General features: G+C 37.8%; 2 protein-coding genes across 2 annotated transcripts in view; both read right to left on the bottom strand.

Annotated features, from left to right (window-relative positions):
• Window positions 1–264: 264 nt before the first annotated feature.
• On the bottom strand, window positions 265–4,571 carry LOC114638693 (olfactory receptor 1). Its single transcript, XM_028787252.1, has 3 exons — window positions 4,388–4,571; window positions 1,823–1,927; window positions 265–1,223 (listed from the first exon to the last, which is right to left on the bottom strand). Exon 3 carries the CDS (start codon window positions 1,207–1,209, stop codon window positions 265–267), a length of 945 nt encoding a protein of 314 aa, XP_028643085.1. The 5' UTR covers window positions 1,210–1,223; window positions 1,823–1,927; window positions 4,388–4,571.
• Window positions 4,572–11,792: 7,221 nt separating this feature from the next.
• The window catches only part of LOC114638701 (olfactory receptor-like protein I9), a 1,582-nt gene continuing 1,324 nt past the window's right edge, over window positions 11,793–12,050 (bottom strand). Inside the window, exon 2 of the mRNA XM_028787259.1 lies at window positions 11,793–11,817. Within this exon, the coding sequence (XP_028643092.1) occupies window positions 11,793–11,817 (25 nt within the window). The remainder of the gene's footprint in view (window positions 11,818–12,050) is intronic.

Below are 12,050 nucleotides of genomic sequence, written 5' to 3'. Positions count from 1 at the left end.
ATAACCTCATATCACAAGTAACAGGAAGTCCGTCACAGTAGTATGTCTATACTATAATTTTCCAGGAAAAAAGACAGGCAAGACAGAGAAAAAGGTGAATCATGTTCCTTAGACCCAGTCTCCTTGTTAACCTACTTAGCTTAACTTCTTAATGTAGTGGACAACTAATATGGCTGGTAGGATTCCATGGTGGAAGAGTTCTACAAAATATTCACATTATTATGTTTATAGAATGAAATTATATTAACATTTCAAGTTTTATCATTATAGGTTTAGTTGAATTTTCCTTTTGCCAAAGATTCTTTCCAGAGCCCCCTTTATGTCTCTGTTCCTCAGGCTGTAGATGAAGGGATTCAGCATGGGAGTCACCACTGTGTACATCATGGACATGACAGTCTCCTTCACTGTAGAGTTATTACTGGAAGGACATAGGTATAGACCTATGACTGTCCCATAGAACAGTGACACTACAGACAGGTGGGATCCACAAGTGGAGAAAGCTTTGTAGATACCTTGAGAAGAAGGGACTTTGAGAATGGAAGACACGATTCTTACATAGGACATGACAATGAGTGCAAATGGAAGGACAAGAAAGATGCTGACCACAATAAATATCACCACCTCATTAACATGGGTGTCAGAGCAGGCCAGCTTCAGCAGAGCAGACATGTCACAGAAAAAGTGGGGGATCACATTGTCCTCACAGAATGACAATCTGGCCATGAGCAGGGTGTGCAGCATGGCATGGAAGGTGGTCAGCACCCAGGACAGCAGCACCAGACTCACACAGAGCTTGGGACTCATGATGCTGTTGTAATGAAGGGGGAAGCAGATGGCCACATAGCGGTCATAGGCCATGGCCACAAGGAGGAAGTTCCCAAGATCTCCAAAAAACAGAAAGAAGTATATTTGTGTCAGGCAGCCTGCATAGGGGATGGATTGATCTTGGCTTTGCATGTTCTGGAGCAACTTGGGCATTGTAACAGAGGAAAAACAGAGATCAGAGAAGGACAAGTTGCTGAGAAACAAGTACATGGGTGTGTGGAGATGGGAGTCCAGTACAATGAGGATGATGATGATGAGGTTCCCCAGGACAGTGGTGAGGTACATGACCAGGAACAGGGCGTAGAACAGGTGCTGGTGCTCTGGGGGTATGGGCAGGCCCAGGAGAAGGAACTGGGAGATGACAGTTTGGTTCCTTTCTGTCATGGTGCCTATGGTACCTTTAAGAGAAAACATGTCATCAGCTTTTAAAATAAACATGATCATGTATTCTTGTTAATTATCTGTTATGTGGGCAACAATATCAGTTTCCCAATCACAAGAATTGCATACATATTCCAAATGTTTGTTGTCTCTATAATACTGATGATTGAGTAATTAGTTTTTTCTATTATGTTTCAGTGTTCATTACTTTCTAAACATTTTGTATATTTGTTTTTGAGACACAGTTCATCATTTTTTCTCTTACTTATCTGATTTTCCACCATTATTTTATGAATATTTAACAACAGTAGTTAGTTCCCTTTCTATCAGTATCTCACATGGCCACAGTCCTGAGAGATGTTTTCTGAGCCACATCCTCTCAGAAGTCTATGTATAAACTCATTGCCAATGACAATAGTCTCCCTTTACCTGTAGATTCTGCTTTGCATTGCTAACTAATTATCTTATCTGAAGTTCAAGAGATTCCAAATACACCTTAAAGGTGTTGCTCAGCTCTCTCCTGACTGCCTACCCCCCACTGATTTTATAGTTGAGCAAAAGGAATTCGAAATCACACCACACCATGAACTTTAGTGAATTTACTTGTTTGTTGTACCTTCAGTCTAGGACATCTGATAGGTTCTCCCGTGAGTTCACTTGCTGCTCCTTCGTGCCTTACAAAAAGACCATACTCACAGAGCAATGTGGCATCTTCTGTCTCCTGGAATATCAAAGCAGATGTTTCTTTTGTGTCAATGTCTGTGCTAGCAAACCCCTTTTCAACATGTTTTATCTATTCAGTTGTGTCCTGAGACGATAATCTGGTGTTTTCTTTCTAATTTTTGCTTCCTGGGGGATTATCATTTGCTCCAAGTAAAAGGCATATACATTAGCACGTACACAGCTTCACATTTTTATTCTACTCTGCAGTGAAGCCTTTGTCAAAGTTAGAGTATTTTCTCTCCATGTTTCAAAAATTGCTTCTCCTCATTACTATCATTCTCTATCATCTGTGATTTCTTCACCTGATGTATCCTTCATGATTTAATGTTTATTTAATGTTAATGATTTGGTGTTTTATGTAATGTTAAAGATATAAAATTTTCATTTCAAGTAGAATAAATACTTAAAAAAATATTTTCAGGATATAACTTACTATATAATAATTTACTGTTAAAACCTGACATTTTGCAATGAATTTCAGACAGGAAATTTTTTTATGTAGGAAAAATATGTGGATAGGTCAGATGTACAATTTTTTCTGTAATGTTTATTATTAAAAATGAAATCTTTATATTTGAATCTTGAGAGTGTCATTGAAATTGATATAGAAAAATGATTGTAATGATTATTCTTAGAAATTATTGAAAATATAAAAAGAAGGATGTACTTGTTTCAAAATATCTGGGGCTTTCCCTTCCACATCTAATAAATTTTGTCTAGCTTATTAGATGCTTAAAATTTGGTTCCAATCTTGATTTTGAGAAATGTAAGTTTTAATGTTTCTCTGAGGTTTCATTTCAACATTGTCAATATTCTAGTTGGCGTATTTGAATAAAGAGGACTACCATTTATATTGTAATGAGACTCATACAATAAACTGAAGGATATCAGAAGAAAGTGCACTCTTCCGAGTAATTTCTTCTCCAGATTGTACTTAAAACTTAAAACTTAAAACCTCTAATATTTTCAAGGGACTCCATTCTGCTGACTGGCCCTTCAGATATTGGGTTGATCCAATCAAGAATACCTCACTTATCATATTTCTTCTAGAAAACTTTTTCTAATAATACTCAATATGTCTCAATTGTGACGAAGGGAGCAGAAGAGGATTCTTAAGAGATATAGGAGGGCTGGGATTGTAGCTCAATGGTATGGCTCTTGACTAGCATGTCCAAAGTACTGCATTTGACAGCTAGCATCAAGCAAAGGAATAGAAACATTCCTCCAAACAAGCAAATAAAAGTGAGAGAGAGAAAGAGAAAGACGGAAGAAGACAGGAAAAGAAAGAGTGAGAGACAAAGACAGAGACAAAGTCTATAAGAAACAAAGTCAAATGCTTCATTCTGTTGGTGATGTTTATGATGTTCACTGTTTGCATATCTGAGTGTTACCAAGTGAAGAGGTATATAGGAAAATCACAAGGTTTCTGAAGTTCTGCCTGCTCTGTGACTTTCTGGGACCCATTTTTTTTTTTTTTTTTTTTTTTGTGTAGGATGATGTGAAGTAATCAGAAACCAGAGAGCTGACTCATCACTACTGATGACCTAATGACTTCCTATCTTTTTCAGCTGTCAAATATACAAGTTTAGATTTGGACAGCACATGAGAGTTTCTCATGAAGTGTTTCTAATATTAAGTATGCAGGAAGCCCTTGATGGAATAGCATAGACATGAAAGGAAAAGTACCAGAGATTTTGAGACAAGCATGTGTTTCTTTTTACATTTACAATGATATATAAAATTAGTTAATCATATTTGTTTTCCCATATCGACTCAGTGACACTCTCTGAACTGAAGCATAAGAAATAATTTTTACTCACCAATATTATAGGATACTGGACATCTGAATCACTCACATATTTCTCATAAATCTAAAATTTCTTGTCTGAAATTGAACACAGACCAGATTATGCCTCTATAGTTCAGATTCTACATGACAAACACACACACAGATGGTGCCAATAGCATGCTCAGTGGGCTATATTTAGAAACAATTGAATCCATTACTAACAAGCATATAGGTTTTTGAGCTCTGTGAGATAAATTATGATCTTGGATCTTTCAACTTGTTCATAGTTTATTACATCTCCATAGGTGTAGGCATACTAAAGAAGAATTAAGAACCATAGAAGGTATATTAAATTTGACTTAAGAAATTGCAGGCTGGGCACAGCATTGCATAACTGTAATCTCAGCTGAGGATTACAGCTGAAGGCATAAGATCGCCTTAAATTCAAAGTATCCCTAGGCAACAAAGTGAGTCCCATTCTCAAAAACCCAGACAAACAATTGTGTTGCAATCATATGATCTTTGAGAACTTTGCATAAGAAGTAATTGTTAAAAAGTCTGTCATTAGTTATAATTGGTGTCCGCTATATACGGTGTCCATGAAACAAAATACTTCAATATTAGCAAAGTCTTCGAGGGGAGAAATAGCAATGAATAATTTTACCATACCTGAAAATTTGTCCTGTGTAACATCATACAACCAATACCCTCGGGCTAGAAGAACTTAAGGAAACAGTTCATCTTTATTCTGAGGACATAGAATGACTTCCAAACACTGATAAAAGGTACTGCTCTCCTTTATTCACTGTAGACACAGGTCATCACAAGTCCTATAATCATCCCCTAAGTCTGCACCTCTGTTTCTCTCATATCCTCTTTTAGCCATCTCTGTGCCTAGGAGGCTCTGCATCCCAGAGGAGTCCAGTAACTCATTAAAGGCAGTAATTACAAGGGACCTCTGTAGGACCGGTTTTCTCAGAGTCTTACAGTGGTGACTGCTTATCACCACCAATAACATCACTATACTTAAGGGATGGCAGAGTTCGAGAGAAAATCACAAATGGATACTTACTCCTCTTTTTCGTGCAGCTAAAGCCAACTAACTTTTTGTTGAATGGGAGTGAAGACTGAGGAAAGGAGTTTGCAAAATCCCTAGAAGTAATCAGAGACAACACTCATGTATAGAAAATACATTAGAGACCGTTATTTACTCAAGAAGTCACAGTGGTTTTTAAAGACACACAGTTTGGAAATGTTCCCAGGTTTTTTTATGAGGAATAGTTATGTTGCTAGGGTGGATCAGACTTCTGTGACCAACGTCCTCTGTTTGCCGAAGTGCTGTACACAAGAATAAGATGAAAGCTGAATTGGCTCGGGCCATTCTTAATTCTTACTCTAATTAATATATAAATGAAAAACCTCATTTGGTTGCTCATGTTTTATTCTTATCTCTTTAGGAAAATATCAGTAATACTGCGCCACCATCCTCCCCACCATTCTTTGGAGGCTTCACCTCATACCCTAATGCTGTGTCTTATGGCCCTGTCTATGGTCCCAAAGCCATAGACTACTTGACCAGTCCCACGTACATGACAGTCATCAGCTAGATGAACTTCTTTATGTATTGATACACTGCAGACTTTCAATAGAGGGAACCTGAATTCTTTCTCACTGGTTTAACATTTATTTGTTGTTAGCGATGACAGTAATGGTTATTTTTGGACATGAAAATCTAATTTTATATAAAGAAGCACACAGGACTTAAATTATCCCAGTACAAATCTACATTTACAAGACCTTAAGACTCTACCCCAAATCTCTTAAATCTAAGAAACACTTCCCCACAAAGTAGAAAAATAGAAAGAAGCCAAGATACAAAACCAAATAGCTTTTCTGCATACCAACAATAAATTCATGGAGCAGGAAATTAGAAAATAAAATCTCATTTGCAGCATTTTCAAAAATTACCTAGGTGGTGAAAGACCTCAAAAATGGGAAATTTTGAAACACTGAAGTAAGAAAGCTGTGGTAACCAACATCTATCTAATTGGACTTAAGTTCTGCTCAATGGAAGTAATTAGTGCCTGGCACTCTAAAACTTAACAATCCATCAATGGCAGGTAAGATCATGGATCCTAGAGGGGGATCTACTAAACTAGTACACTTTCCTAAACTAGTATAATCTCTAACTACATTAAAAATACATATCCTTATACCTGCAGATAAGTGTAGCTGATGAACCTCATCAAAGAAGTTTCAAAAATTCAGCAGACAGAGAATATTACAGAAACCTATAACTTGTCAAAATGCAGAGAACATGGCCATGGCATATTCAAACTCTCTCTATAAATCCACAACACAACTCTTATATTCCAGGTTCAGAAAGGATTGTAGCAAAGTGGGTGGAAAGATGGTAAGAGTTAGAGGACAAGACATCTGCTGCAGATAGTGTTTTCTACATAGGACAGACATCATGTACCTATGAAATCTCAATAATATAGCCTAAATAAGACCAGAAAAATGACAGCACTAGCTGATGTGCTAGTATGAATGGGGAGTGAATCTCATACGATCCCACCCCAGACAAAAAGCTATAGGAAACTAATGGCTTCTGAGAGAGGGAGGATCATTCTTTGCCAGGCACAAGCCCATGATGAGTCAGTTATCTAACCCAAAGTTGTCAGCCCTAAACATATACATGTTTGAGCTACTCTAAATGGACTCGCAGGATATATATATATAATATTTATACATATATGAATAAAAGAAGAGGTTATGGGTTTGAGAGGGAACTGGGTAAAGTGGGAAGAGTTGGAAAGAGAGAAGAAAGACTAAAATGATACAAAATTGTATTAATGTATAAAAATCTCACATAATATTTTAAAAAGTTAATAAAAGTAAATACTTTAAAAGTCAAGTAAAAAAAATAAAATAAAAAGCAAAGTAAGCAAGGCTCAGCAAAATAAATATTGCATGTCTTCTCATTTGTAGATATTATATTTTAAAATTTTGTTTTGTTTTTAATTATGCATAGATGTATCTGTGTACATATGTCATGTGTGTTGATACCCTCAACATCAGAGGCATCAGACGTCCTTTGAGCTGGAGTTAGAGGCTTTCTGAGCATCATTATGTGAATGCTTGGAACCAAACTCAGGCCCTTTGCAAGAGAGTACATGCTGTTAGCAGCTAAGCCATTTCATCAGCCTTGATATTAGGTTATGTGTCTATCTATCTATCTATCTATCTATCTATCTATCTATCTATCTATCTATCCCTAAACTTCAAAACTGCTTTGCTATAGGAAATTAAATAAAACACTTCAAGGTATAAATAAGCAAGGCTGAGACTTTCTGAAGGATTCCCACAATGCGGGAAATAAGTGCAAGAATTGACAAACTTGATATATGAAATTCAAAAGCTTCTTCACAACAAAGAAACAATCTGCAGAGTAAAGAGATAGTCTACCGAATAGGCAAATCTTTTCCAACTACATATGCCTATGTGGTTATCTAGGCTATACAAATAACTGAAAGTAACCAAACATCACAAACCCAAAATAATCTAATTGACAAGAGGCTAATGAATGGATAGACAAGTCTCAGCAGAAAGACACAAAATTGAGAACAAATAACTGAAAATGTGTTTTTCTGAGTCTGGGTCATCTTACTCAGCATGACTGTTTCAAACTCTGTGCATTTACCTGCAAGTTACATGATTTCATTTTTTTCTTAACAGCTGAATAATAGTCCATTATATAAATGTACCATATTTTTATTATTTACTCATCAGTTGATGGACATCTAGGATGTTTCCATTTCCTGGCTATTGTACATAGAGCAACAATAAACAATGGGTGAGCTAGTATCTCTGTGGTAGGATATAGAGTTCTTTGGGAATATGCCCGGGAAAGATACAAATGGACAATATCTATTATTATTTTATTTTATTATAACTTTTTATTGATTCTTTGTGACTTTCACATAATGCATCCCAACCCTACTCATCTCCCCATCCCTTGGTCCCTACCCTCTGCCCATTTAACCTCTCCGAACAAAAGAGAGCAGCAAAAAAGGAATCAAAACAAAACAAATGCCACTTTGTGGAAATTGCAGTTTGTCACACAGTATACTTCTTTGTTTACATATCTTTGCTTTCAAAGGTTTATTGGAATGAGTCATTGGTCTGGTTTGAGGCCTCTGGCTTCTGCAACACTACCAATACTGGATGCTCCATGGGCTCTTCCTGGATATTCTGTTATTGTCCTGTGTCATGGAGATTCTCCAGCCTTGGATCTGAAGGGCCAGCTCCTTCATGTGCTCTTGCATTTCAAAGATGGGGTTGATGTTAGGGTGGGACAACTCAAAGCTCTGGACGTGGGCCCGTCTTTAGCTGAGTTGGTCAGTCCACCAGCTCTCTGTATCTACACCACCAGGGTGAGCTCTCCAGCACTGCTTCAGCTAGCTCACTCAATGCCACAATCAGAAAAGGGCAGAAGCAGCTCTCCAGCTCTCCTGCTGTTAGGGCCAACTCACTCGTGCCCTTGCCACAAGTGCCAGCTCTACTGTGGTACCCAGATGAGGTGCATAGTCTCTCTCTCTCATGAATCCTGCAGCCAGTGAGGGACAGAGCCAGCTCTCCTACTCTCAGGACCTTGGAGCCAGCTCTCCAGATGCAGGTAGTGAGGAGTGAGGGGGCCACTTTCCCTAGCCTACACCACCTTATGGCAAAGGGATGACAGGGCAAGCCCTCCAGTACTCATGTGCTTAGAGCCAGATCACTTGTACCCCTCCCTCCCCCTGCTCCCCAGATCTGGGTACATTGCATGGGCCTGGTGCAGGGCCTGGTGCTGAACCTTCTCTTATGAGTGCTGCAGCCACTGAGGGATGGGACTAGTTTTCCAGAGTGCGGAAGGCAGTGAGGGTGGGGCCAACTCTGCACAGCTCTTGAGCATTACTATTCAGGTGGTAGCCCAGACCAGGGATGTTCAAAATGGTCTTGGTTGTTAATTGGAGACACAGACATGACACAGATCCATGGCTGCTACATGGCTACAGACCTCCCCACGGCCTTCAGTGGTAGCACAGGCTGGAGCTTCACTATGATCTCATGTAACAGGGCAGGCTGTTCATCTCAGGCTATTCTTTTCCACCCTCAAATCTCCTGTTCTTTCTCTCTTTATAATGCTCAATGCATTCAACTTCTCTTTCTTTTTTATTTATGTGCTTTTATTGGATATTTTATTTATTTACATTTCAGATGTCATCCCCTTTTCCCATTTTCCCTCCCTAGAACCCCCTACCCTACCCCCTCCTCCTTTTTGCTTTTATACCATTTTAATTACATGTAACTATTAAGGTCAGTTCTAGGTTGAGAGTCTAGCAATACAATAGATGCAAATAGTCAAGGAACAATGAAGACAATAAACACAAATAGTCAAAGAACAAGCAAGGCATTAAACATAATTACATGAACACTCACTGTTTCTAAGGGCTTATTGGGATGATCAAAATATCTGAGCCAACTTCCCTGTCCTAGCCCAAAGTCATTTTTATGTCTGAAGCCTACTTCCTTGTTCTAGCCTAATATTTAGATTCCTGTCTGAAATTACGTCTTTGTTCTAGCCTAAGATTTAGATTTCTACCTGAAATTACTCTTTGTTCTAGCCTAATGTCAGATTCCTGCTTGAACTCCATTTCCTTGTCCTTGGCCAATGTTATATTTCTGCCAAGCAGCCCATTTTCTCGTCCTTGGCCCATGCCAGATTCTTGCCAAGCAGCCTCAAAGGCTCTCCGCCTCTCCCCCCTTTTAATTTCATTAACAAGACTGAGCCTGTCTTAGTCATTCTGACAAGAATGCCTTCCTTACTCATTATGGAATATGCATTATACAAAGCAATGCACTTCTGTCTTAGGTTGGTAAGGCTCTGTGCAGAATCTTACCCATCCTTGGCTTGCCAGTCTGTTAATTTAATAACTCTGTCTGGGGGTTCATTTTCAGGTTCAAGCCCTGTACTTTGGCTGCCAACCTGTTGATGTTGTTAAAGACAAGCTTTAACATGATGGGCAGGAATAAAAGTATTCCCAGGACAAAAAGGGCTAGCATGATCAAGCTATGTATGCCATTTTGAAGCTTGACCAAAATAGAAATACTGATCTCAGGCCATGGGTAATTTTATCAGCAGTATCTACCACATCAACGCTCAGCAGAGCAGAATTCTTGAAATTCATTAGCTCACTATGTAATGTTAAAACACCCAGAGAGGTGTTAGAATTATGCCAAATACACCGCAAGTGTCTTTAAACTTTTTCCTAATTATAATGACTGCCACTGTAAATTTTAGAACTAACATGAATCCAATGGTATTTGGCATGACACTCAAGATGGCTCCTTACCCTTAAATTCTGAACCTCCTTTCAGTAATTTGAATAGGATAAAGAGCATCAATCCATTCTTCCAAATACCTATCTAAATCCTCTGGTATATTCAACACATTAGTAACATTTTTTTGCTAAATGATTAACAAAAGTAGCTGTCTTTACTTGTGTCACAGCAATTTCAGAAGCAGTGGTGCTAGCAATTAATCTAATTAAAGCTGTTATACCAGCAATAATCAAGCCCACTACCCTCTTGCTTCTTCAGCTTCTCTTTCTCTCTCATCTCTCCACCACATATTTGTACATTGTAGTGGCTCCTGCTGCAGATGGATCTACATAATCAGCATGTCTTTGGGAATCTTTTGCCTACTGTCCCTGGGTGACATGGTGGCAGGTGGTCCTCTCCTATTATTTCATTATTATTAAATTGTTTTATTGTTAAATTTGTTATTAAAAAGTAAATACATCACTTCCCCATTTCTTTTTCTCTTTCCAATTTACTCTCAAAGCAATAGCTTCTTTTCTTTTTTATTGTTATCTATCTATCTATCTATCTATCTATCTATCTATCTCTGTCTGTTTGTCTGTCTGTCTATCTATCAAAACTATATAAGCACAACCTGCTGAGCTCATGTTTGTTGTTTGGGTAGATATGGTTTCAAGTCTAACTGCTTTGTATTGGATAATCAATCAGGGGGCTCATCCCTGAGAGTACCTAATTCTCTTCTTCTTAGTAGTCATTAGCTGCCTGAAGTTTTTTGTCTGGTGTTAGGACCCTGTGAAACTTTTGCTCACTTCTGTATTAATGTGTATAGCTGATACTGTCATTGTTCAGGCCTTGTTAAAATAGACATTTCCAAGAAAGGCAGTTACACAAGAAATTCCCTGATATTCTGATTCTCATAATCTTTCCATTCCTACTCCTATGATGTTCCCTGGACATAGAATGCAGTAGTCATTGAGGCAGGGGTCCCCCCGAAACATTGATCTTTGTATTGTATGCAGATGTGGCTTTCTTTAATGGTCACTCTAAATTATTTTTAAGACATTTTCTGATAATCTCTCACATATACACAGCAATCCTTATCTCTTACTTCCCTACCACTTCTGTCATAGCTCTCCTTTCCACAAATTGCTTTTCACATTCATGATTATTCATTTTGTTTTGTGACTTATTGAAGTTAACTAGTGCAGCCCTTGTAAACATGGGTTTAAATCTATCTGTCAGATCCTGGAGAGATCAGTTATAAATACACTACTAAATAAAGACAGTGGCAACCTACTTCCAGAGTCTATGAACAGGTACTAGTTATTAAAAATATTAGTGGGGCCCCATCAACCCTCTATCCTTATCTATTTTCCTCCTTTTAAAAATATTTTTGAGAAATTTAGAAGCTTATAGATATCACTGGAAATAGTCAACAAAAGTCTATGCTAGAAAAACAACACAGACAAGAAAATAAACATGAAGTCTTGGGAATTAAGTGGTGCAATTATTTAATGACAAATTGTAGAAAGAATATGTATAAGATTGGAAAAGGGCTGGTAAGTTGAGATACTTGGATGTTATTAAGAATTGTTCTGAGATTGTAGAGTACAGATTTTAAAGCACACAGTCAAAGCATACACTTGGACAAAATGATAAAATGGAGTATATTAATGTAGAAAACCATGGGGATTAGAGATATGACTTTAATCTATATACTGCTTCCAGGATCACCTGGACAAGATAAAGTGTGCATATTCAGATGCCCCAAACTCACTGCCCAAATTCAACTCCTCATATAAACTTCTTCTAATTTGTGTGGTAAAAAGTTATGTTGTGGGACCTTTAAAAAGAGGTATCCATTTTGAGGAAAAATTCTGTAGCAACATCACAATATTAAGATTTTCTAGAAGAAATTATATGAAAATCTAAAGTACTACCATCATAGGAAAGAAGGAATTTGTTTTTT

This window comes from Grammomys surdaster, unplaced genomic scaffold, assembly GCF_004785775.1.
Source record: "Grammomys surdaster isolate TR1022 unplaced genomic scaffold, NIH_TR_1.0 125621, whole genome shotgun sequence".
NCBI classification, from domain to species: Eukaryota; Metazoa; Chordata; class Mammalia; order Rodentia; family Muridae; genus Grammomys; species Grammomys surdaster.
The sequence above is the reverse complement of the archived record's forward strand: the minus strand, read 5'-3'. Positions and strand labels throughout refer to the sequence as shown.